Here is a 24,577-nt window from a genome sequence, read left to right as displayed (position 1 = left end):
TTATGTAGAAGCTTAATGAACTTTAATAGAGTCAAAAGCCACAAATAGTTTAGGGATTTTGGTCTGGTGACAGACTTGTTTCCAAAATGGGATGCAGCAGTGACCAAAATAGGGCCCATTACCTGTGTAACCACCAGCGCCACAGGTCTCTGAGCTGGAGAAGTACCCAAGATAGGCAGACATGGGAATCTTTTAGCTGTGTGGGGGCCATCCCTATAGTATTGCAAGCTTTTCCAGACCTTGCTGCTGCAAGAGACTTGCCTCAGTCCTGTACACCTCTGTCAGAAGTGACATCCTATGGTCTTCACTTCAATAGACAGAATAATATAAAGTAGAAATGTATTTTTTTAAGTATTGGTTTAGCACATTCTTAAGGCAAAACCTTGAATCCACCAAAGGAAAACATGCCTTGGTGCCTGCAAATAGTATTTCCTCCTCAGTGTTGTGCAGTTTAGTCCTAGCAGTCCCAAATAATGGGTTTCCTGTAAGGAGGCACTGTTAGTCTTCCATCTCCTACAGTCTTCACATGTTGCTCTCAGTTACCCTTCATTTCATGCTCCTATGCTGAATTACGTAGAAATATTCTCATCTTTATTAGACTTCCACCACATTTCAGTATGGAAGCATTATTTACTGTTTTAACATGATTGATAATAAACTAAATATGAGCCAGCAATGTGCCCTCGTGGCCAAGAAGGCCAATGGCATCCTGGGATGCATCAAGAAGAGTGTGGGCAGCAGGTCAAGGGAGGTTCTTCTCTCCCTCTACTCTGCCCTGGTGAGGCCTCATCTGGAGTCCTGTGTCCAATTCTGGGCTTCTCAGCTCAAGAGGGACAGGGAAGTGCTGGAGAGAGGCCAGCACAGGACCACCAAGATGATCAAGGGTATAGAACATCTTTCATACAAGGAAAGGCTGCGGGAACTGGGGCTGTTTAGTCTGGAGACTGAGGGCAGATCTTATTAACATTTATAAATATCTAAAGGGTGGGTGTCAGGAGGTTGGGATATCCCTTTTTTCTATAGTAGCTAGCAACAGGACAAGGGGTGACGGGATGAAACTGGAACACAAAAAGTTCCATTTAAATATAAGAAAAAAGTATTTTACTACTCAGGTTAGAGAGCCCAGGCACAGGCTGCCCAGGGAGGGTGTGAGGATTCCTTCCTTGGAGGTCTTCAAGACCTGCTTGGACATGTTCCTGTGTGACCTGATCTAGGTGAACCTGCTTCTGCAGGGAGATTGGACTAGATGATGTCCTTCTAGCCCCTATCATTCTATAGTATTTAGCAACAGGACAAGGGGTAATGGGATGAAACTGGAACACAAAAAGTTCCACTTAAACTTAAGAAGAAACTATTTCACCGTGACAGTGATGGAGCCCTGGCACAGGCTGCCCAGAGGGGTTGTGGAGGTTCCTTCCTTGGAGGTCTTCAAGACCTGCCTGGACACGTTCCTGTGTGACCTGATCTAGGTGAACCTGCTTCTGCAGGGAGTTTGGACTAGATGATCTCTAAAGGTCCCTTCTAACCCCTACCATTCTATGATTCCATGATTCTATGAACATGACTGGCTTTCTCTCAAGTTCAATTTGTAGGAAATAATTTGAGGCTTCTTTCTGCAACCAGAAGTTTCAGGGGAAGGTCTGAGTCTTCTCAATATTTGGTTGTATGAGCTTTTAATATTGCTGTCTGTACAATTTACACAAAGGTTGTAGCTCTCGCTTTAAACCTGATTAATCTAATTTTAAAGTTTATATAATTTAATATAAGATCTGGTAACTGGGAAGTGGATTCAGCTACAAATTACTTTCAGAGTTTATGTGAGGACATGCTTATTTTAGACCAAACCTTCTCCAGTGGTATTTTGGGGCAAAGACTAGCTCTTCTCTTTTTCTTTCTTTTTGTTTGCAAGTCTTTGTCAGTATCATATCAGTTGCTAGAATGACTCATAAAGTATGGTAGATGAGGAACACCTGCTGTGAATTTATGTTAGCACAAACATATCATGGTGGCGTAAATAGGGCTATAATAAGGCTTTTTGTGATCTCTAAATATCAAGATAAGTGCAAGTTTCAAATTGTGATCCCTCAAAATTAAAGTCTGGGAGAGAATCCACTCTACAAAAATACAACTCTTGAAACATCTATAACAATTATTTATTGTAATTATATGTTATTCAGATACCAAAATAGTACTAGCAGTAGTTGGGAAAAGCAGATCTGTGCTCCAAGTCTTTAAATAATGCAGCAATGGATAACAAGAAATGGCAGCAGATGAGGTCCAGGGAAGTCCAGGATGTATAAAAGGACTGAAATCATAGAATCATAGAATGGTAGAGGTTGGAAGGGACCTTTAGAGATCATCTAGTCCAACCCCCCTGCAGAAGCAGGATCACCTAGATCAGGTCGCATAGGAACATGTCTAGGCAGGTCTTGAAGACCTCCAAGGAAGGAGACTTCCTTGAAGACCTCCAAGGAAGAAGAAATGCTCAAGAAACTCCTCTTGGTACAGAGCCACCTTGTTAATCCGTTTTTAATTAATTGGCTTGAAGATCCAGAGTTCTTGTAAACAGATTTTAGACAAGTTTAGTTTTAAATGGGTGAGGTTTTTGACCTTGCTTAAATATGAGTGAGTGGGGGCCTCAGGTACATTAGCAGAAATAGTTGGGAAATAATTGTCTTTGCCTTAATACTAGTTCTGCTAACCCCTTGGCAGATCAGAAGTGCATGAGTGAAAATCAGGAGTAACTCCAACCAAGGGCAGACCATGGCATAAAACTGACTCACACAATGTCTGAGAACAGTGTCAGCATTATAATGGCCAGTTAGAGCACTGGACTGACAAGCCATCATGAAAAACAAACATAAAGGACACAGCTTCATCATTATTTTAATGAACAGAATCATTGTCTCTGTTGCCTGAGTCCCATCTGACTCCCAGTTGTGGATGCAGCTTGTAGATCCTCTCATGGCTGTTATATCCCATGGATAAAGCCATTATTACATGGCTTCACAGTGGGGCCAAAAAGTGCTTTAAGTGCAATTGAGGCTAAACAGAAATCTCAGAGTAGAGTGGAGGCAATGTCACCTCTCAATGTTTCTTCATTCCCATTTTCCCCAGAACAGGAGATTACAGGATGGAGGAGGGAGGGTGAGTGCTGATGCTACTGCAGGGCAGTTGCTTCTCCTTGCAAATCTAAGTTTAGATGTGTACCAAGGAGTTTGATGATGTTGTGTGGCCACAGCTGCTTCTCAACATTTTCTGAGGCACACGGTGGGCTGATGGACAAAATGTGCTGCATGAGGGTGGGTGTTTGTCACAGGCAAAAGTCTACACCAGGTTTATGTTGACAATCCCAAGGTCTGGGTGATGCAATGATACCAGACTGTCTGAGTGCCATCAGATGCTGGACCTGTTTTGCAAGCCCAGATAGGAGGTAAGGGAAGAAGTGTACTCTCACAGCACCTAGCTAGAGCTTTGCTGTGTAGCAGTAGCACATTCAAAGCATATTGTCATGATTATGCTGTAGCAAATGGAGTTGGTTGGGCTCTCTAGCCCCCCTCATACTGTTATAAAGTCACAAGTCTTTGTGGAGTGATTCTTGTTTTCTCTCAGCATAAACAAGTTGCTGTGCTTACTGCTACAGCATTTTTTCTTAATTGTCTCTAGCTGGAACATCCTTACTGCAAGTCTGTTAACTGTAAAGGCATTTCCCGTCTCTCAACAGTTTATTTCCAGTGGAGAAAATACAAAAATCCTCTAATACTTACTGTTTTCCTCTTTTCTTTTTTAAAATGCTACATAAAATGCTCATTACATTACCTGGATTTACCATATTTAACTGCCCTCAAATCAATCCTTCTGCTTTATAACACTGATGTGAGAATACATCAGACATCTCACAAGTAAGGGATGAGCTTTAGTTCTTATTTGAGGTACTAAAGGAGACATTTGTTATCCCAGCAAAGTTACTCAAAGCTCAGGGGATCAGTTTCTTCCATTAGTTGCCTGGGGAGGATCTCCATATTGGTTGTAAATGCAACTCTTTAAGAGGGAACATAATTATATTAGTGAATAATGTAACTAAGGATTGTATTAAATGCAAGACATCAGCCAAAAGACATTTACATATTCAACACACACTTTGTTTGTTCTCCTTTCTAGCCTGAGAATCTGCTTTACTACAGTCAGGATGAAGAGTCAAAAATCATGATCAGTGACTTTGGATTGTCAAAGATGGAGGGTAAAGGAGATGTGATGTCTACAGCCTGTGGGACTCCTGGCTATGTTGGTAAGAGGTTTAGTTCTCTTGTCCATACACTCTTCCCAGTGTCTTCCCACTTCACACACATGGTGAAAAGGAAATAATACTAGTGCAGCTATATAGTGCACATGAGATGTTACAGATGTTTGTAAGATTTCAGAAGCTGTTAGTGCTCTGTCTCGTATGCTCATCCCCTTTGGGTCCCAACCCTGCAATACAGCTCTGTGTTTGTGCACATCACTTGTGCACACACACGTGTGTGATTCAACTTCTTAATCCTTTGCAGAATGAGTCTTCTCAAAGACACTACCTGTAGCTAAATTGGGAGCACTGAGAAATAGCCTCAAATGTATTGGTTCTGCAAGCACCTATAAAACCACAAAGCTTTAACTATTGTAACATATTCTTTTAATCATAAAGAGTAGTGTTTGCACGGTTCCCCAGACAGAAGACAGTAACAATGAAAGAGCCACATTTACATGTTTGGTAATCCTTGTATTACAACCAAGTTACTGACTCCTAGATGTCAGTATGCAAAAGCTCATTAGATCCTTGGGCCACCCTGGACAGTTTGCTGTCCTTTCTGCTTTCTCTTTTCTGGTGCCTTCAATAGGCTACTGGTTTGCAGTTTGTTTACCAGCAGACTTTTAAAAAGGTTGAAGCAGCTGAATGTGAGAATTAGATGACAGGTGTTGACAGAGTCTATATGAGCAAACACTATTTAAAAGACTCACCTTGTACATGAGACATCCAGCAAGCCTGTGCATCCTGCAATGCCAAGCAAGTCAGCTGAGATGGTAAAATTAATCTCTGGACTATCCATGAAATCCAGGAAACTGAAATGACAGTGGCTTCCTCAAAGGTAGGTTTGTCTTAGATCTTTCCAGCAGGAAAGATTTGATGTTTTCCAGCAGTCAGAGGCTCCTTTTGCTTTGCAACTGCCACCTCACCTGTTTTCACAGCTCTGATGATACCATGGTATGGGAACTCAAAACAGACTATGTGGTTATGACACGTTGATCCAGATTTGTCTCAGGAATACCTTTTTTTCTGGGCGTTATCTTCACGCTGCACAGACACACTCTATCCTGATAACATCAGGAAAAGGAACAGATTTCTCTGGCTTCTCATTGTGAAGCCATCAGCCCATCACTTTTTTGTATTTTAAGACACATGACTCAGAATGCACTCTGTGCAGCATGAAGAGCTGTCTTGTGTAATCACACCAGACTGGAAATCTGCTTCCAAAGCACTAGCAGGAATTGAGCTGAGACAGCAATTCTTGTAATTTTGAATGTCAGCTCTTCTGTCCTTAATTAACATGTTTCATTTTCTTCTGAAATGGGCACTGACTAGAATAAGTCTTTGAGCCACGGGGAAGCTCAGATGGTTGCTGAAGCCCTGATAAAAATGAGAAAGTGTGACTCTACTTGGGCACTGAGTGATCTCATCGTGGCCTCTCCACAGAGCCATTTACATAAGAAAACTTTCTATTTTGGAGAGGAAGCTCTTAGAGCATGTGACACAAGTTGTAGTGCTTTCAGAGAGGTTTGAGAGCTCTCATTACTCATGGTCTGGACACTGATAGCTACACAAGTGCCTCCAGGCCTATTGTTACCGTCCTGAACATGGGATTTACTCACCATGGGTCAAGAGGGCACAACCACTTATTTCTGAAGTGCTGACAGTTTTTCCCCTGTCTCACAATGAAAACCTCTTTAAATATTTGGGTTCTTTCTTTTTTTTTGCACAGGAGAAAGCTGGTTTTGGTTTTGTTTGTTTTTAATATAATTGCATGCCCAGACAACATTTTCCAAGCACAGAAAAATGTTACTGTGGTGATGCCCACAAAAGGGATTGTCATACCTGATGACATGGCTTCTGCACACATAGTCTGCAATTTGTCCATATCCAAAAGCTGCTGTGCCTTCCAGTGTCATTCCAATTTGCAGCACCTGCTTAATGCCCTCAGATAAACCAATGGCATCCTGGGATGCATCAAGAAGAGTGTGGGCAGCAGGTCAAGGGAGGTTCTTCTCCCTCTCTACTCTGCCTTGGTGAGGCCTCATCTGGAGTCCTGTGTCCAGTTCTGGGCTTCTCAGCTCAAGAGGGACAGGGAAGTGCTGGAGAGAGACCAGCACAGGGTCACCAAGATGATCAGGGGAATGGAACATCTTTCATATGAGGAAAGGCTGCAGGAACTGGGGCTGTTTAGTCTGGAGAAGAGGAGACTGAGGGGAGATCTTATTAACATTTACAAATATCTAAAGGGTGGGTGTCAGGAGGTTGGGACATCCCTTTTTTCTATAGTATTTAGCAACAGGACAAGGGGTAATGGGATGAAGCTGGAACACAAAAAGTTCCACTTAAATATAAGAAAAAACTATTTGACTATTGAGGTGAGGGAGCCCTGGCACAGGCTGCCCAGAGAGGTTGTGGAGTCTCCTTCCTTGGAGGTCTTCAAGACCCACCTGGACATGTTCCTGTGTGACCTGATCTAGGTGAACCTGCTTCTGCAGGGGGGGTTGGACTAGATGATCTCTAAAGATCCCTTCCAACCCCTACCATTCTGTGATTCTATGAAACGTAAGAGTCCTTCCTCTTAATAGCACAACATGAATATGTGTCATCCTCTGCATTGAGGCATATGGCACAGTGCTGGCCCATGAAGTGTCCTGTCTGATACATTTGCTTTTTCCAAACATTTTACATAGGATCGAAGTAACATTCATTGATCCATCACTTAAAGTGCATTTCCTGGTGCTTTTCTTTAAAGATACATAGAACACCTGGTTTTCTAAGGTTTTATAAGGAATTCTTTCTTTTTGTCAGTTTAACCACTTTGCTTTGAAATGACTGGAAAGAGATTAGGCATATATCATATGTTAAAGGCACCCAGGGCTCTCTGAAGAAATCATTACCATCTGGTGCTATTTATACTTCATCTCCAGAAATGGATCCAGTTGGATTCCACTGTGCAAAGAGCTGGATAAGCTTCTGCCTTGGTAGCAGACCTGCTACCAAGCTGCCCAAGTATTTGCAAGTATGCAACACCTCCCGTCATTTCTATCAAGTTTCCATGATTAGGATATACTTTCAACTCTTTGTGCTTAGGTTTTAACTCTGTTCTTAGTTTTGTTGCCAAAAGAACAGTGGCACCCAAGACACTGAATTCCTGTTGATGTAGTTCAGAAATTCATTGAATAAGGGAAGGTGTAATTATAACTAAACTTAATAAATAACAGTTTTCTTTCTGAAAATCAGAGTATTACTTATCAAATTAGAGTGTATCTAAAATATGCATAACAAGTAGTGCATTAGCACATTGGCCTTTAAGGCTCTGGCTTACAGATTGAACTCCTGTCACTAGTTCAGAGATCTTATTCCCACAGTTTTATCAGAGATTTTGGTCCTGTTGTGAAAAGATGATGGTTAGGATAATTTAATCCAATTAGTTGGGCCACTTTTTCTAAAACACAAGTCTAAATGTTTACTTACAGGAGGGGGGGGTCAGATAACACCTCTTCTAATGAAAAGGTCTTCCCTTTTCATCTCTGCTTACCACTCTTATCTCTCCCTTCCATTTCTTATGGAAGGAGTCTAGGTGACAACCTGGGACTAGATGCCCAACTTTTAGATAGCACCTAAATTTGGGTAAGATGAGACAGCTTGTGTGGCTCATTTCATTGCAAATTAGGTGTGTGGGCTGGCTTGCACTCATCTCACCCCATCATCTAAACTGGGGAAGATGCCTTTTCAAAACTCTTGAGTAATCTGTGTGATCGTATAAGCCATTAGTTACTTACCATCTTAAACATCACAGATTTGGACTGCTCAGCTTGAGACCATTTGTAAGAATTTCATTTTGATGAAGGATGAGTTCAAAACTGCCTGAGAATGCGTCATCCTTGGGATGTATCATGTTGGGCACTCACCAGGAGGTGACTCCAGTCACTCAGCAAATTTCTCTAGAGAGAATTTGGCAGTTCAGGAATTAGGTCTCACTGCCTCACTCCATGGGAGCTGGTCTCTCTAGAGCTTTGGTTAATTCTGCAGGTGGGACTTAGACTTGAAAGACACTTGGAAGCATTGAAAAGTTTGGAAAAAAAAACCTTTTAGAAAGTCTGTCTCGGTGAATCTGATCTCCTTTTGCAGAAATGCTGAATTATGAGCTGTGTTTGTGGCTGGCTATCTTAATCCTATTGAGATTTAAAATTCTTGCTCTGAGTCCCAGCCAACTTTGAGTAACATTTTCTTGTGTTTCCCTGTCATAGAAATTGAGCTGGACCCTGGATGTGTGGTTGGTCCCTGCACACCTCACCTCACTACCTGTTTTCATCTTCTGTAATGCTTTTGTGAAAGCTCACTTCACAAGTTTCAGCTCTGCCAGAAATCCAGTAGCAGTTTGAGACTGTGTCAAAGCCTTGCATTTCTCTTAGCCCAGTGCAAGACCAAAGCATTAAGTAAACAGTAGATTTCAATGTTGAATTTTTTCTTCCTCAGTACCCTTTGAGTCAGAGGTTTGAAACTATTCAACAAGCCTTTGAAAAACCCTTATTAGCAAAAAGCAACCCCAGGAGTTGTTTAGGCAGTAACATGAGTAATAAAGTAAAAATAAAGCATGGGAACTGCTCTCACCAAGGTTTGCTCAGATACAGGCTCGTGGCAATGCGATTGCTCAGCTCCATTGCTGTATCCTGAAATGGGGTTTGCTTGCATGTGGTTTGTAGCTGTAACCTATCTAAACTTGACTCAGCAACATGAAACAGGGACAACAGGAGTACAAGAAGCCAGCAACGTTGCACTGAAACTCTGCTGTCCTTCAGAAACAGCCCCAAACTTCAAGATCTTGGCCAGCTAGAACAAGATTGAACACTGGAGGGCTGTGTGAAAGAGTGAAAGAAGTTGTTTTTGTCCCAGGAGTCGTTGGAAAAGGGAGTCTGATCTTGTGCTGAAGCTGCTTTTTATGCATCTTAGCCTGTTTGTACGCATCTTACACTGTGAGAAAGACAGTGACAAAGGAGCTCATGCTTCTCTTACACCATCTTTGGCTTCAGGAGAGGGGCTGGGTTGGCCCTTTGAGCATCTAGCCATCTTCTCAATGGTGCAGGATGATGCAGTCTGTTATCTTTTTGAGGCGGTACCTTCAAGAGTCCTAGGCAACAGAGCTGGCACCATCTTCCTTTGATGTGCCTTACAAACTCTGCCTGCTTCTCACCTTCCCTCTCAGATTTCATGGCCATGTTCTACCTGTGCAGCCCATTCCCATTTCCCTTCTTTACTTTCAGGATGTTGCTATGTTATGGAGACTGTCACTAAAATTGTCACCAGCTGAACTACTAGTTCTGTCTTGCACAAGGCCAACTCGTTTGTCCAGCTGAGCTATGTCCCTGCCCAATGTAAGCAGGTCTGTGGTTATTTTAACCCTACTGAGATCTTTCTATTCCTCCCACATTTACAGCAGCCTGCTGGTTTGTCACTCCTATGGGGATCTTCAAAACCATCCCCCTTTGTTCAAATGCTTCATTCCTTCTGGCATGCAGCTTGTGGGAAACCATATAAACCACAGAAAATAGCATTAGATGGAGTTCTTGTGAGACAGCAAAATCTGCTGGGAGTAGCACCATCATGGGAGTGAAGGAGAATCACTTTTAAGTATGAGGCTGGTATGAAGAACAGGCCCCTTCATGACTTGTACAGTTTGTTCAACAGGCTTAGAGCATCAGAGCAATCCCCATCACTTTGCAAGAACACAGATTGCTGTTTTTGGCATCCAGCAGCTGCATTTTTAGGGAGCCTATTTAGCACAGCTATACTCACTGTGTGTAATGCCACAGTGCTCTGAAAGGTCTCCAAATGTTCTTGTTCTGTACTTTTCTTAAAACCCTGCATTTGAAACAAGCCTTTTAGTTTTTTCTCTTATTAAAAGAAAAACATAAATAAAGAAACTATGCTAACTCTCTAAGGCAGCAAACCATGAGGCCTGGGAAGCACATCTTCCTGTACTGCAGCTTGGATGAGGCCCTGGAAACCATTACCTAACATTTTACCTGCCACATACTGCTGGTAGCAATGTTGATCTGGCCTGCAACACAATTCCTGGGTGTGGAGGAAGGGTCTTCATTGACTATCCTGTCTCTGGATGGCCACTGTGTAGCATTTGAGCCTACAGAGATACCCTGAGGAGGTGTGATGCTGGAAGCCTTTGCTCAGCTGGCATTTCCCCAGTGCCAGCAATGGGAGCTTTGACTTTCCCCTTCTTCTTACTGCTGTTTTGTCTCCTCAGCCATCTGTGTTGATCCTTTACTGCCATCAGCTCTTGAATTTTTTTCACTGTCTCCTGCTTTTGCTTCTTGGCACTGATCTACAGTCATTCCTGAGAGCTCTGACTTGTTTTTCAGTTCATGAAATATTTCCATCTTTTTGTTATATCAGAGACAGATGATGCTTAGCTATGTTCTCCTGTTCCTCTTGCATGTCTGCTCTTTGGAACAACAATCAAAAGCAACTATTTGGCCTTAACATAATTATTCAAGCCTCTTGCTTTCCATCTTTAAAGTTTACCAAAGGAGAGGTAATAGCCTCACGTTTGCTTTGGGCTTGATCCTGTGGTGTTCTTACCTGCCTCACAGCCACCATTCGCAGCAGCAACTGTGTGTTATCAGTGCTCTTCACTCCTTTAAAACAGAGAGAAGTGCCCAAGCATAGCTTTGATGTTTTAAGAGGGAGAATCTTTATATAGTTCACATCCCCTCATCTCAGGTTTGTTTTCTGTTATGTTAATGTGGCATATCCATATAATGTCAGGAGCTCACTGAGGATCTGGGGAGCTTAGGAGCTATTTGCATAATATTTTCTTTGGGGGATATAAGATGTATAATGTTTACCAGTCTTGAAAATGATGCAAACAGAAGCAGACGGTCAAAGGTAGAAGAGATATGTGAATAAAATATTGGTAATTTGGAAGGACTGGAGAGTTGGAAGACACGTAATCATCAAAGGACAGGGGAAAACTAACTCACCTCTGCAAATTTTGCCACAAAATTCAGTCACAAGGACTAGAACAAAAAAGGAAACTGAGTTTCACTAATCCTGTTTGATGAACATTATGAGAAAACTTACCTTTTTAGAGGAAAACTGGGAGGCAAATTTTGATGCATTGAGAAGGAAGGAGTTGGGTAAAGAGACACGAGAGTTACCTGGGAAAGTTGTCCTGAGCAACTTTGAGGAACAACTGTTTTACACAGGAGCAATATGAATTTACCAGACTGTCCCAGCTTCCCAGGTTATCTGGGAGGCAGTGGCAAGTCAAATAGGATGACTCTCCAGTTGCTTTACTCTTTTATCCCAAGTTTGTCTTTAAATTCACCCCTGCCAGACAGACAAGCACCTAGTTGACACACAGGCTCTGACCTAACTGTTGGGAAAGGGGTTACATTTTGGGTGCCAACTTTAGATGTCTTTTGCAGTTCCACAGCTCTGTCCTCTGCTGCAGTAAGAACATTTTAACCTTTATGTTGATAGACTACAGTGGCGTGGTCATGTCCTGGAAGGAGTCAGGTGCTTCTGAGAATTGGGCTGCAGGTTTCTGCCAAGCACCTAGCTCCAAGTTAGCCATGAAGCTGAGGAAAGGTCTAGAGATTAAGTCTTATGAGGAACAACTGAGGGAACTGAGGTTATTTAGTCTGGAGGAGGCTAAGGGGAGACAAGATGACTCTCTACAATTACCTGAAAGGAGAGTGTAATGAGATGGGGGTCAGTTTCTTCTCTCCAGTAATGAATGACAAGACAAGAGAAAATGGCAGCAGAGGTTTAGATTGGAGATTAGGGAGAAATTGTTTTACTGAGAGGGTTGTCAGACACAGTCCCAGGCTGCCCAGGGAAGTAGTGGAGTCCCCCTCCTTAGAGATATTTAAAAACCACGTAGCTGAGGTGCTGAGGGACATGATTTAGTGGTGGGCTTGGCAATGTGAGATGAGTGGTTGGACCCGATCTTAAAAGTCTTCTCCAAACAACAATTATATGATTCTGTGCTAGGTACAGGGGAAAGGAACTTCTTTTGACATGCAGTGGATAGGTGTTGGAGTATTCACACATGGCAACACTCTATTCAGATTAACAATATGTGAATACAACCATCATATTAATTTCTTACACATGCAGGGAGGGGTCTCATTTGGCTGGATGCCTTGAAGACTGGAGTGGTATTTACCTTTGCTGCAGACTGGGGCACATCACAGTCTTCAAGAATCTTCATAATCTGGCTGGCAGCTATATTTTCACTCACATTCCTGTGGATTTTCTTCCTTTTTACAATGCATCCCCAGAGTGACTTGACTCCTTCCATCATTCCTCTGCTTCTTTGTGAAGTACAGCCTGGATGTCCTCATCTGCCTCACACACTGTCTTCCCTTCAGTCCCTTCTATATAAGCTCTCATGCTCAAGCACCAGAAAGTCTTTTCTGTTTCTTGTTATTTCTTCCTTTTCCTTTCATGGCTGGAAGTTTTGACCATAGTTTTGTTGACTTCTCTAGCTTAAGAAGATAACTCTTTGAAGAGTCCTTAGCAGTACACGAAAGCAAATGTAGCAACTAAATGTGAGGCTCAAGTTTTATTTGCTTAAATTTATGTGCTTTGCTGGTTTTTTGTCAGTGTTCTTCAAGTAACCAACTGCTTTGATGTTAGTATGACTCCTAACAGAGCAAGGTGGAACCCTAAAGAAATATTTTTGCTGGAACTTGGCCCTTTGTGATTCTTTGTAATATTTGAACACCAAAGGACTCCAAGGAAGTGCTTTTTAAAACCCAATGTGGCAAGTCTGCTGAAGGAAAGTCACAATCAGTGATTTCTTGCATTACTGTGGACACTTTGCTGTGGAAAAAAAGGAAGAAGCTTCTTTACATGAAAAAGATTAGAGTCACAGGCTTTTAAAATTTGGATTTAAGCATTTGCACTGAAAAGTCCCAGTGGGGAAAACATAATACTTCAGGCTCCCAAACAAAAACTGCACCATTTTAACTCTCCCTGGTGTAAGGTAGGAAAGCAGACCCACAAAGAGTCTCAATGTATGCCCAGGCTTTCACTTCTAGCAAAATTCAGACTGTGGTGGCTCGAAGCTATAGAGGCAGAAGTCTCAGTTCCTTGGTGCATGTGTCCCATTCCTTCTACTTTTTGTTCCTCCTTCTGAGGTGTCTTTGTTCCTAGAGGAGGAAGGACAAGTGACTCCCCCTGACTCTCACATGCAGCAGGCTTTTTGGAAGACAGCTATTGGGAGGGCTGTTGAGAGCTCTCCTTTCTCTCCTGCAGATGTAGCTTCCCACCTCCCTGACATGCTGCACTTTCTGAGTTGCCTTTTGAGATCCCTGATTTGGCAGCGTGGAGCTGCAAGACTGTCAGGGTGAATGTGCAGCTCAGCACCAGTGCAAAGCTCAGCCTCATTTTCCTCCAAGTGTCCCAAAGCTCCTCTGAGGCCCTCAGCCTCTCAATGCATTTTTCTATGCTTTCTTTGTTTTCTGTCCATGGAGTCAGAAAATGGAGAATTTGCTCTACTTCAGGAGTCATCCTTCTTTGTGACAATGTGACCTTCAAAAACTTCAGCATATTTACAAATGCAAAGACCTTGTGTGGAGGGCACCACAACATCTCAGGTTGCTTCAAGTTTTAGGGTCCTACTGCTTGACGACATTCAAATTTTTGGTCTTGTAATAAATTCTTGTTTGCCTTTTTATTTGCAGCTCCTGAAGTGCTGGCCCAGAAACCCTACAGCAAAGCCGTGGATTGCTGGTCCATCGGAGTCATCGCCTACATCCTGTGAGTCTCTGTTGGGTTTTCAATCAAAAGTAGCTTTGGGACCTGCACAATGCCTCCCACAATATAGTTATCCACTTAATCTGGACCTAAAGAGTTAATATCTGACACTTGTGACCCAAGATAACATGAACTCTGGACACCTTCCAGTTATATAAAGGCTGAATTTGAGTAGAAGTGGTCAGAAATTAACCAGGATTCTTCAAAAGCTAAAATCCTTGCCTACATCTGAATTACACCATGTGCAACAGTACAGGCTTGTCCAAGTTGTGACATTAGTGAAGTTATTATGTCACCTCCTCAGAGTAGCTTGGACAAGAAACAAATGTAGCCATGTCCACAGAACACAGCATTGTGGCCTCAGAAGAAGCCACTTCTCTCAAGGCATCACCATGATGGCCTTTTGTTCCTTGGAGAGGGCACAGAGGGACATAGAATCCTTTCAGTTGGAAGAGACCTTTAAGATTATGAAGTCCAACCACTAACCTCACACTGCAAAACCCACCACTAAACCACGTCTCTCAGCACCTCATCTGTGCATCTTTCAAATATCTCCAGGGACAGTGACTCCACCACTTCCCTGTGCAGCCTGTTCCAATGCTTAACAACCTTCTCAGTAAAAAGTTCTCCCTAATCTCCAATCTAAACCTACCCTGGCACAACTCGAGGCCATTTGCTCTTGTTCTGTCATTCATTACTGGAGAGAGGAGACCAACCCCTACCCCAATACAGCCTCCTTTCAGGGAGTTGTAGAAAGTGATCATGTCTTCCCTTAGCCTTCTCTTCTCCAGACTAAACACCCCCAGTTCCCTCGGCTGCTCCTCATCAGACTTGTGCTCCAAACCCTTCCCATCTCCAGTGCCCATCTCTGGACATGCTCCAGTACATCAATGTCCTTCTTGTAGTGAGTGGCCCAACACTGAACACGGTATTTGAGATGCAGCCTCTACCAGCACTGAGTACAGGGGGACAATCACTGCCCTGGTGCTACTGGTCACACTATTTGTGATACAAGCCAGGATGCCATTGGCCTTCTTGGCCACTCGTGCACACTACTGACCCCTCTTCAGTCAATATTGATTGACATACCCAGATCTTTTTCTGCAAGACAGTTTCCAGCCACTCTATCCCAAGCCTGTAGCATTGCCTGGGGTTTTTGTGGCCCAAGTGCAGGACTCAGCACTTGGCCTTGTTGAACATTGTACAACTGACCTTGATAATGGGGAGAAGAACCTTTCATTTACTGTCATGAATTATTCTCATTAAAACATAATACAGAGTACTGAGATTTTTACTGAAAATTAGTGTTTTCTTTAACACATCCAGCCATCACATCACATATGAGGTTATGAGTTTATTTGTTGTCACTCTTCTGTCAAGCCATTAAGCTTCTGCATTCTTGGCTAAGGGTTGCTTCTCTAATGGGGTTAATTGCTGCTCAAGGTCTATGGGTAACCTGTTCCACTGCTTGTCCAGCCTCTTGGGGAAAAGGTTTTTCCTTATATCCAACACACCTCTGTGAAAGGGACAGTCAGTAAGTTAGATGTGGGTGAACCGCCAGTGCTTGTGCCATGAAAGTAGATCAGCCACCTCCTGGACCATCGACAACACTTGGAGAAGTGTCCTGGCCTCTATGGTTACAGGGATACCCAGGTACCAGGGGTCATTAGTCCAGAGAAAGGAGTTCATAACATTTCTGGGCACCATCATCTGAATCCAGTTCTGTGTGCATAAGTGTATGAAATCACTGCTAATATTTGGCTTGGGAGAGAAATGCAGAACTAATAGTCTGTGAACCTGTAGGAAGACTCCCTTTAGCTTAGGGGTAGTCTGTGAGTCCATGCATGTCACTCAGGGAACAATTGTGTTGGCTCGCAGACTTTGAAGCAGGAGCTGTTCATGTGGGTCTCCAAGAGGAGGTCAGGCATTTGCCACATGCCGACCCAGGATGACCACAGAGAGCACAAGCAGCTCCTTCCTTTTGTGCAGAAGAGCACAGAGCTGCTCTGTAGCTATTGACTGCTGCAGAAACAAATGTCTTTTCATGCCAGCATTACCAGTGCTTTCCCTTTTTTAAGTTTTTCCTTTTTACACAACTGTCACAGTTACACAAGACAAGGAAAAAGCAGCTCCAGTGAGGCACAGCATTAAAGCATTCCTACTTTATTCCCTTTCTCCTTATGCAAACATTTCGTGGCTTGCCAACATGAATTATTTTTTGATGGTGTAGTAGAACTGATTTTGCCAGGACAGACCTCATTGCTGTATTATCCACTCTGTGCAATGTTCATACTGCACACTTTTATTTAGTCTTGAGCATACATTATATGCTACCCCAAATAGCTTGTTTATATTAACATAGTATAGAAAGGCTTTATTTCTTTTCATGTATGTTTATTTATTTAAAACAAATCCTGCCTAAAAACATCAGCTTTATGACTGGTCAGCTTTATGACTGGCTTTCCAGTCTACATGAACATTTGGAAACTTGTTGAGTACAAAACTTTGCAGGAGGATGGATTTCTCTTGGAGAACAGGAGGATGCAAAAAGCTTTTTCATAACGAAGCAAAAATGAACTGTGCTGATTCTGACTTTGTGACATGCTACAGCAGTGAGGAAGACAGCAGTCATGCCAGAATATCTTGGAGGCTGCTTCAGACATTATTCCCTAGTGCGCTTTTAGATGAGGATGATGTGTGCTGACCCAGACTTGCCATTTTCCACAAGCAAACCTGAGCTTGGAAGGCCTGGATGGTGGATTTTTGATGGTTTTGGTCCTTGTCAACCGTGGCAGGACAGTCAGAGTCTTTTCTGTTGCTTTTGCAGTACTTTGTTGAGTGTCAGCTTCAGAGAATGGGAAAAAAGGAGAATACAGGTGGAAGACTGCAGGACGCTGCCTCACTTCCAGGCTTGGCTGCTGCTTAGGTTCAGTTTGTTGTCAAATATCCACCATGGAGCCTGTGGAGGAGGCTGTGAACTATTGCATACTGGTTGCCTGGCTGTACTTCCCTCCAAATTTTCAGCCCTATTCAACCATGGCTCATCCACCAAAGGTCTTTCTTTGCTGGCAGACCTGTTGTTATTTTGCTTGGGTTTTTTATGTGTCTTGCTGAGGAGTAGGGGTGAGACAGTGCTAAGCAATGTGTCCTCCACAACTGGTTTATGAGCACGTTCTTCGATGGGTGGAAGATTTTGATCTCATCCATGAACTTTCCCCCTTTTTAAGCAAGACAGCTCTTTCTGCAGAGTTCAGCTCAGTCATTTCCTGCTCTGTTTTCTAGATCAGTGTGTGCTGGGCATGTCATCAAGGTGTACACATGCCTCAAATCTAATTGTCCTTAATATAAGGACATCAAACTGTGAGAGTGTATCCAGAGGAGGGTGACCAAGGTGGTGAAAGACCTCAAGGGCAAGACTTATAGGAAACAAGTCACTTGGCTTAGAATCATAGAATCATAGAATGGTAGGGTTGGAAGGAACCTTTAGAGATCATCTAGTCCAATCCACCTGCAGAAGCAGGTTCACCTAGATCAGGTTGCATAAGAACGTGTCCAGGCTTGTTCATCTTGAAGAAGAGAAGGCTGAGAGTGGTTATGGCACCAATCCTGTTGGAGTTTGAGTCTGTGGACAGTGCTTTCAGTCATCTGGTTTAGTTTTAGGTAGTCCTGCAACCCATCCTAATGGCTCCTTTGCAACTTGAAGTAGTCTATGATTCTATGACAGCTTCTCCAGCGGCACAGGGCATTATGTGAGGGCATTTCAACACAGCCTGTCCTCATGCAGGCAGTCACATTGCAGGGATGTGACATTCAGTTGCCTAAACATACATGTTAATGTCACACTTGGATATTGGAAACAGCCACGTGGATTTAACAGGTGTCACACACTGCAGAGACCTTCCCTCTGGAGTGACAAGGGTAGGCCAAGCAGAAGACCATAGACTGTGTTGAATAGCACCAGATGCCCATGCTGAGGCTACTGGATCCCACCTGCTCTGTATTCAACTCCCTTCATAGTATGGTTTCACCTGCTTTATGGTACATTTGCATTACTCTCCAGTCTCCATTGGCTCCATTACTGTTGGCTGGAGCAGCTAGTGAAGGGTCTAGAGAACAATTCTGATGAGAATCACCTGAAGGAACTGGGGTTATTTAGCCTGGGGAAAAGAAGGCTGAGAGGAGATGTTATCACCTCCTACAGCTACCTGACAGGAGGTTGTAGTGTGGTGGGAGTCGGTCTCTTCTCCCAAGCAACAAGTGATAGAACAAGAGGAAACTGCCTCAAATTGCACCAGGAGAGGTTTAGATTGGAGATTAAAAAAGCTTCTTCACTGAGAGGGCTGTTAAACACTGCCCCAGGCTGCCCAGGGAGGCAATGAGTTTCTATCCCTGAAGATATTTAAAAGCCATGTAGCTGAGGTGCTGAGGGACATGGTTTAGTGGTGGGCTTGCCAGTGTGAGGTGAGTGATTGAACTCTTAAAGGTCTTTTCCAACTGAAATGATTCTATAGACTGCAATGGGAGCTTAGAGACCTAGCTCACATCTTATGTGTCTTAATCTTTAACTGGTTCTCATCCTTGCTTCCAGGATCAGCCAGCAACTGCAGACATGGCCTCATAAGAAAGTAGATGTCAGGGGTACCGTAAAGACGGAGTAGAAGAAAGGTCCTTCCTTAGGCTGGTAGGAAGTAGCTCTGCTGGAGTGTCTGATACTGCCAGTGATGGACACAGGTTTAACAATTTAACATTTAGATCTGCTGTCTCAGCAGTGCTACACCACCAGTGGCAGCAGAGGCAGCGTGCTTACAGCACGACATGGCACTGAGATGCCATAAGCACCAGCAGCATAACCACCCTGGGGCAATGCTCGTAGTCCAGCCTGCCCTGAGCAGGAGTTACTAATTCCAATATATCACCATAAACATACAGATAGGCCATTTCCAGCTCCACAGTCATCACAGTTGGAGCTACTTGCACATGCTCAAACCAGTTGGAGACATATTTATGCACAGAACAATACAAGCACATTATCCTGCATCTCTCAAGAATCCTCACAGCCACTCTGAACAGACTGTTGTCATTTAAGACGATGGAAACTCAGGGGAATCCAACACAGAAGCCAGGCATAAATTAAAGATGCTTTGAGCTATTATTACTGCAAGTGGTTTGAGTGCCTCCAGACACAAGCTGAGTCTGACATGAGAGCCTTACGTTTATGCCACTGGAAGAACAAACTGTTTCTGGGGCACCAACGCTCCAGACAAATATTTGTTTCTGTGATATGCAAGGTGCAGAATGTCTGAGGAAAGAATACCTTTGTGTCAGTGCCAGTCTCTAATGGTTCTCGTTAATGACAGCCAGATTCAGAGGCTGTACCAGCAGAGTTTTTATCAAAACCTATTTTGCATGAGAAGTCATTATTCACACAAACTAATTTTAGCAGGCTGAAATTTCCTGTTATTCCAGTTGCAGTATTTCTCAATTTGAAACAGCCTCATTTTTGAGCTCAGCTTTCTGCTTATCACAGGATAGTTTTGGTACGTGTCCATCTTAAAAATATAAAGCATAAAAAGAGCAAGAGGCTTCACTGGATGCCCAGCAGCTGGATTTTTGGACCTGTCTGGGTCACAAGAGAGGTTACAAAAGCTTGGGGAGCTAAAATACTGATTGCATGCAATCCTGATATTAAAAGATTAAGTTAAGATATGAAAAAAACCCAAAAAGTAGAAGATGATGTTCTAAAACTGGAAAAGCACCCAGGGCTACAGAATGCTCTGCCTCAGTCCCTGGTTATTCATCCTCAGCACCTCCTGTCTCTTCTTCACTAGGCACTAGCACATTTTGCCCTGAATTTTTCTTCTGATTCTGTTCACTGGGAGGACAAGATAATTGCTGGTTTGCTATTGTTACTTATAAACAGGGAGTATCAGGAGAGAAATCTGGGATCATATTTTCCTTTACTTTGCTGCTGAGTTGCTTTTTAATTTTGAAGTAGATGTGCATGAAATCATCAGTGATGTTTGTATGGAAGGATTAACCAGGATGGTACAAAGTATATGAAGCCAGAAAAGGTCTCCACCATTGTCCTGGAGTCATGCTGGAAAAGCTGCTCAGGCCTCTCACCTGCTCAGCATCTCACAGGAGCCTAAGCAAGAAAGTGAGGAATAAAATACCTGTTCAGTACTAAAAGGAGAATCAGTGGTGGCAAAATGTACACAAACATGTTGGATTGTTCAGGATATCACAGTTAAACATTGGGAGAACAACCCCAAGTGATTGCTTATCATTGCTTGCTTCTTAATTAGTTTTTATTCCCCATGTAATATGTTCTTGTCTACAGGTTCATGAGGGCATACGAGTCAGCCAGTGTGAGGGTCCCTTCCTAAAGAAAAGAAGAAATACACATGTTTATCCCTATAAATAGCACGTGGACAACGTTCCACAGCACATATCTCAGATCTTTGAACATATGCTGTGTTTTTAACTCTAATCTCACTATACAATTTCTTTTAAAACTAACCCCAGTGCCTCTTGTGTTGCAGATTGTATACATTGACCATGCCAATAGGTTATTTCATAGAATCATACAACCATAGAATCATAGAATCACAGAATGGAAGGGGTTGGAAGGGATCTTTAGAGATCATCTAGTAATTTGTAGCTGAATCCACTTCCCAGTTACCAGATCTTATATTAAATGATATAAACTTTAAAATTAGATTAATCAGGTTTAAAGTGAGAGCTACAACCTTTGTGTAAATTGTACAGACAGCAATATTAAAAGCTCATACAACCAAATATTGAGAGGACTCAGACCTTCCCCTGAAACTTCTGGTTGCAGAAAGAAGCCTCAAATTATTTCCTACAAATTGAACTTGAGAGAAAGCCAGTCATGTTCATAGAATCATGGAATCATAGAATGGTAGGGGTTAGAAGGGACCTTTAGAGATCATCTAGTCCAACCCCCCTGCAGAAGCAGGTTCACCTAGATCAGGTCACACAGGAACATGTTCAGGTGGGTCTTGAAGACCTCCAAGGAAGGAGACTCCACAACCCCTCTGGGCAGCCTGTGCCAGGGCTCCCTCACCTCACAGTGAAATAGTTTCTTCTTATGTTTAAATGGAACTTTTTGTGCTCCAGCTTCATCCCATTACCCCTTGTCCTGTTGCTAGCTACTATAGAAAAAAGGGATGTCCCAACCTCCTGACACCCACCCTTTAGATATTTCTAAATGCTAATAAGATCTCCCCTCAGTCTCCTCTTCTCCAGACTAAACAGCCCCAGTTCCCACAGCCTTTCCTCATATGGAAGATGTTCCAGTCTCCTGATCATCTTGGTGGCCCTGCGCTGGACTTCCAGTAGTTCCCTGTCCCTCTTGAGCTGAGGAGCCCGGAACTGGACACAGGACTCCAGATGAGGCCTCACCAGGGCAGAGTAGAGCGAGAGAAGAACCTCCCTTGACCTGCTGCCCACACTCTTCTTGATGCATCCCATCCATAACCATAGAGTTATCGAGGTTGGCAGGGACCTTTAGAGGTCATCCAGTCCAACTCCCCTGCTAAAGCAGGTCCACCTAGATCAGGTCACACATGAACATATCCAGGCGGGTCTTGAAAACCTTGGGTTGGTTTAATTATTTAGGATTAATTATTTAGTGCTCATTATTATCCCCAGTATGTAACAAGAGCTTGTAAGGTTTTGCTTTCTGTGCCTGGTGAGGAGGCCTTCCTGGTATTCATCTTGTGCTCTCCTGATGGCTTCTAGAAATATCTTTCTTTTGTAGGCCCACCTATGGTTTTTTTATCTGCATCCCATTCTATTTCAGGCAACACTGGGAATAGGAGGTTAAGGGAAAATCTGTTGCTGATGTGATAACGTGGCTAAATAAATCTGAAAAGCTTTTATTTGGGGAAACCACAAGAAAACTGTGAGAAAAAGTAATAGCTGCCTGGAGCTCCCCCAGGACAATGCAGGATTTTTTCACATTGAAGACAGAAGGGTTATTTTTGTATTTCTGCATATCTAAAGCAAAGCAGCAGAACCTCTGATAGTGAGGTCATTTTTTTTCACACAGAAATGTCCCAGCAGATGAAAATGAAGTCAGTGGGATTTTGATTTTGGTAGAATTAAAGAAAGAATTATGATGGACTTTGGACGATGGCCCAGCTGCTGTAAGTCTGGCAAGATTTCCTCCAGCAATAAATTGCACTATAGGCTCATTTACTGGGGCTTTCCCATTTCGCCCTGCAAAGCTAGTATCATTAAAATATTTGAGTAGATGACATTAAAGCTTCTCTGTCTTCCTAAACTCTGATTTTAAAGGAAAGGACAGCAAGACTGACTATATTTTGGCTCCCAATCCCTGTGCCGGGATGCCCTGGTGTTCCCCTCCCACATGCCAGTACGTCCCCTCCCTCTGTCCTAATGAGTTTACTCCTTTCTCACATTCCTTCTGGTGTAGTTCCTCAATCATTTGCCTCCTGGAGGAACAACTTTGGGTCCTACTATGCAGTAGGTTCATCCACATCCCTGGCTGAGACTGCACCAGCCCTTGCCTTGCACTGAGTCCATTCTCAGGCAGAGGGCTGGTTCAAAGAGAAATCCCTGCCAGTGATCCACACTGAAGGCTAAAACTTCTCAAGCTCTCACCAGCAAGCGAAAAGCAGTGCCAAGAGAGTCTGTTTTCTACCCCGTGCCCAGCTTCCAGTAGCTCTGGAATCCTCTGCATGATGCTGACTCCTATATCAGCCCTTCTGTGCTATGGACTGCACTGGTCTCCCAGACACAGAGGTAGATACCACAGAAGTGTGTAGATGCTCAAGCATGGAGAAGTGCAGAGGAAGAGCTGTATGTGTCTAGGAAAGAGACTGAAAGGATCTGGAGAGGCTGGGGCTCTTGCTGGTGTTTGTGTCTCCCTGCTCTACCACTTGCAGGATTATAGCCCTGTGCTGCTCAGCAGTTTGCTCCTACCTTTTGCTGCCACGAGCATGTATAAATCACAGCAGCCCTAACTTGTGCTCTTGTACCTTTGCCAAGGTAATTAGTACAGTGCACATTCTAAGAGAGTTATTTCTCCCTCTGGAGCAGCCTGCCAGCACTTTGGCGAGCACAGTGCTGTCTGCTCACCTTAAAATGTTTTATCAGAGCAATTTGGTTTTGTTTAAGGGAAGTGCTGAGGAAGGCAAGAAATTAATGAAGGGCTATCAGGCTTCTTATATAGAGCCCAATGAGTCCCCTGGGGAAGAGGGACAGAGTGCCTTTGGAGGGGCAGTTTTCCTCCAGCCTGGACATCTGTATCCCAGTGACCATCCTTACAGTTCCAGTGCTGTCAACTCCAGCCTTTCCAAACCCCTCAGTAAAGCACCCAAAATCTTCAAGGTTGAGACAAAAGAAGAGGAAGGTGAAAGTCAGTTTGTGTGCATGCTCCCACAAGAATGTGAAACTTAAGTGCTGATAATTATTACATTGAAGCAAAATAAATGAATGTTCTTCATAGATACCCATGGAGCTGGATCCTGGTTGTGGATCCAATTGTTTGGATTCAGCTACCAGATGTTTTCCCTCTGTCATCCAAGGGCATAGTGGCTTTGGGGAGTTTTGCTTAAATGCATCATTTTTAATGACCCTTCTTACATGCCACTTTGACTGCCAGGTTTCATGTAGGACTTGCAGCATTGAGCCCCATACACGTGCCCATTAAGTAGGTCTGCAGTCCTGCTCTGAGTGTAAATGATTGTCTGGCATGAAGTTATCTGACTTGCTTTTGATAATGGCAGTCATCCAGTGGGACACAAATGAGGGTTGGCTCATCTGCTTCACAAGACAGAGAGTTCTGGTTCAGCTGAACCACAGTGGATTCACTGTAATGCTGCAAATTTCAGTAGGGTGCTTGCAGGTCAGTATGGATCTGACACAGATCAACATCTCACTCAGCATTTAAATTATTTATCAAGCACACCAGCTCTTCAGAGCTTACAAAACATTCCTCCTTTCACCCTCAAGTGTTGAGTTGGTTCAAATAACCTCCAGGGCAGACGACTGGCTTTGGGTTATTTATAACTTGAGTATTTCATTTCTTATGTTTTCTCTGCCTTGGTCTGTTGTTGCTACAGCATAGTGTTTCAGCTAGATCTTCTGTAATGGCTGTCTGTCTGCAATCAAATGCTTTATTGAGGCTGATTGACCCAGGTTTTACAAGAAAACTGTAGAGGAAAAAAGATTCAATATTGGCAAAGTTTGTGAAAGAGTAATTTATACCATAGAGTAGAGATAAGGGGGAAAAATGTGCTATCTCTCTACAGGGACAATAAAGAGAGAAAAGCCTGTTTAATTGTGAGCAGGATGGGTTTGCTAAAACCTTGGACCAGCCTCAGAGGTAAATCTGGCACTTTGTAATATTGGTGTTAACCATGGAGTATCTCTGCTGGTGTATCTGTACAGAGAGGGACAGACTACTGCATGCAGTATTGGCTGGATGTGAGGGATCTCTATCACACAAATTTTATCACT

At 43.2% G+C, this 24,577-nt stretch overlaps 1 protein-coding gene across 1 annotated transcript in view; it reads left to right on the top strand.

Annotated features, from left to right (window-relative positions):
- CAMK1D (calcium/calmodulin dependent protein kinase ID) overlaps positions 1-24,577 on the top strand; it is a 239,154-nt gene that overhangs the window by 189,426 nt on the left and 25,151 nt on the right. The window contains exons 5-6 of the mRNA XM_062019992.1: positions 4,162-4,288; positions 13,996-14,071. Of these exons, the coding sequence (XP_061875976.1) occupies positions 4,162-4,288; positions 13,996-14,071 (203 nt within the window). The remainder of the gene's footprint in view (positions 1-4,161; positions 4,289-13,995; positions 14,072-24,577) is intronic.

This window comes from Colius striatus, chromosome 1, assembly GCF_028858725.1.
Source record: "Colius striatus isolate bColStr4 chromosome 1, bColStr4.1.hap1, whole genome shotgun sequence".
NCBI classification, from domain to species: domain Eukaryota; kingdom Metazoa; phylum Chordata; class Aves; order Coliiformes; family Coliidae; genus Colius; species Colius striatus.
Note: the sequence above shows the minus strand (reverse complement) of the source record. Positions and strands in the feature narration are given on the sequence as shown.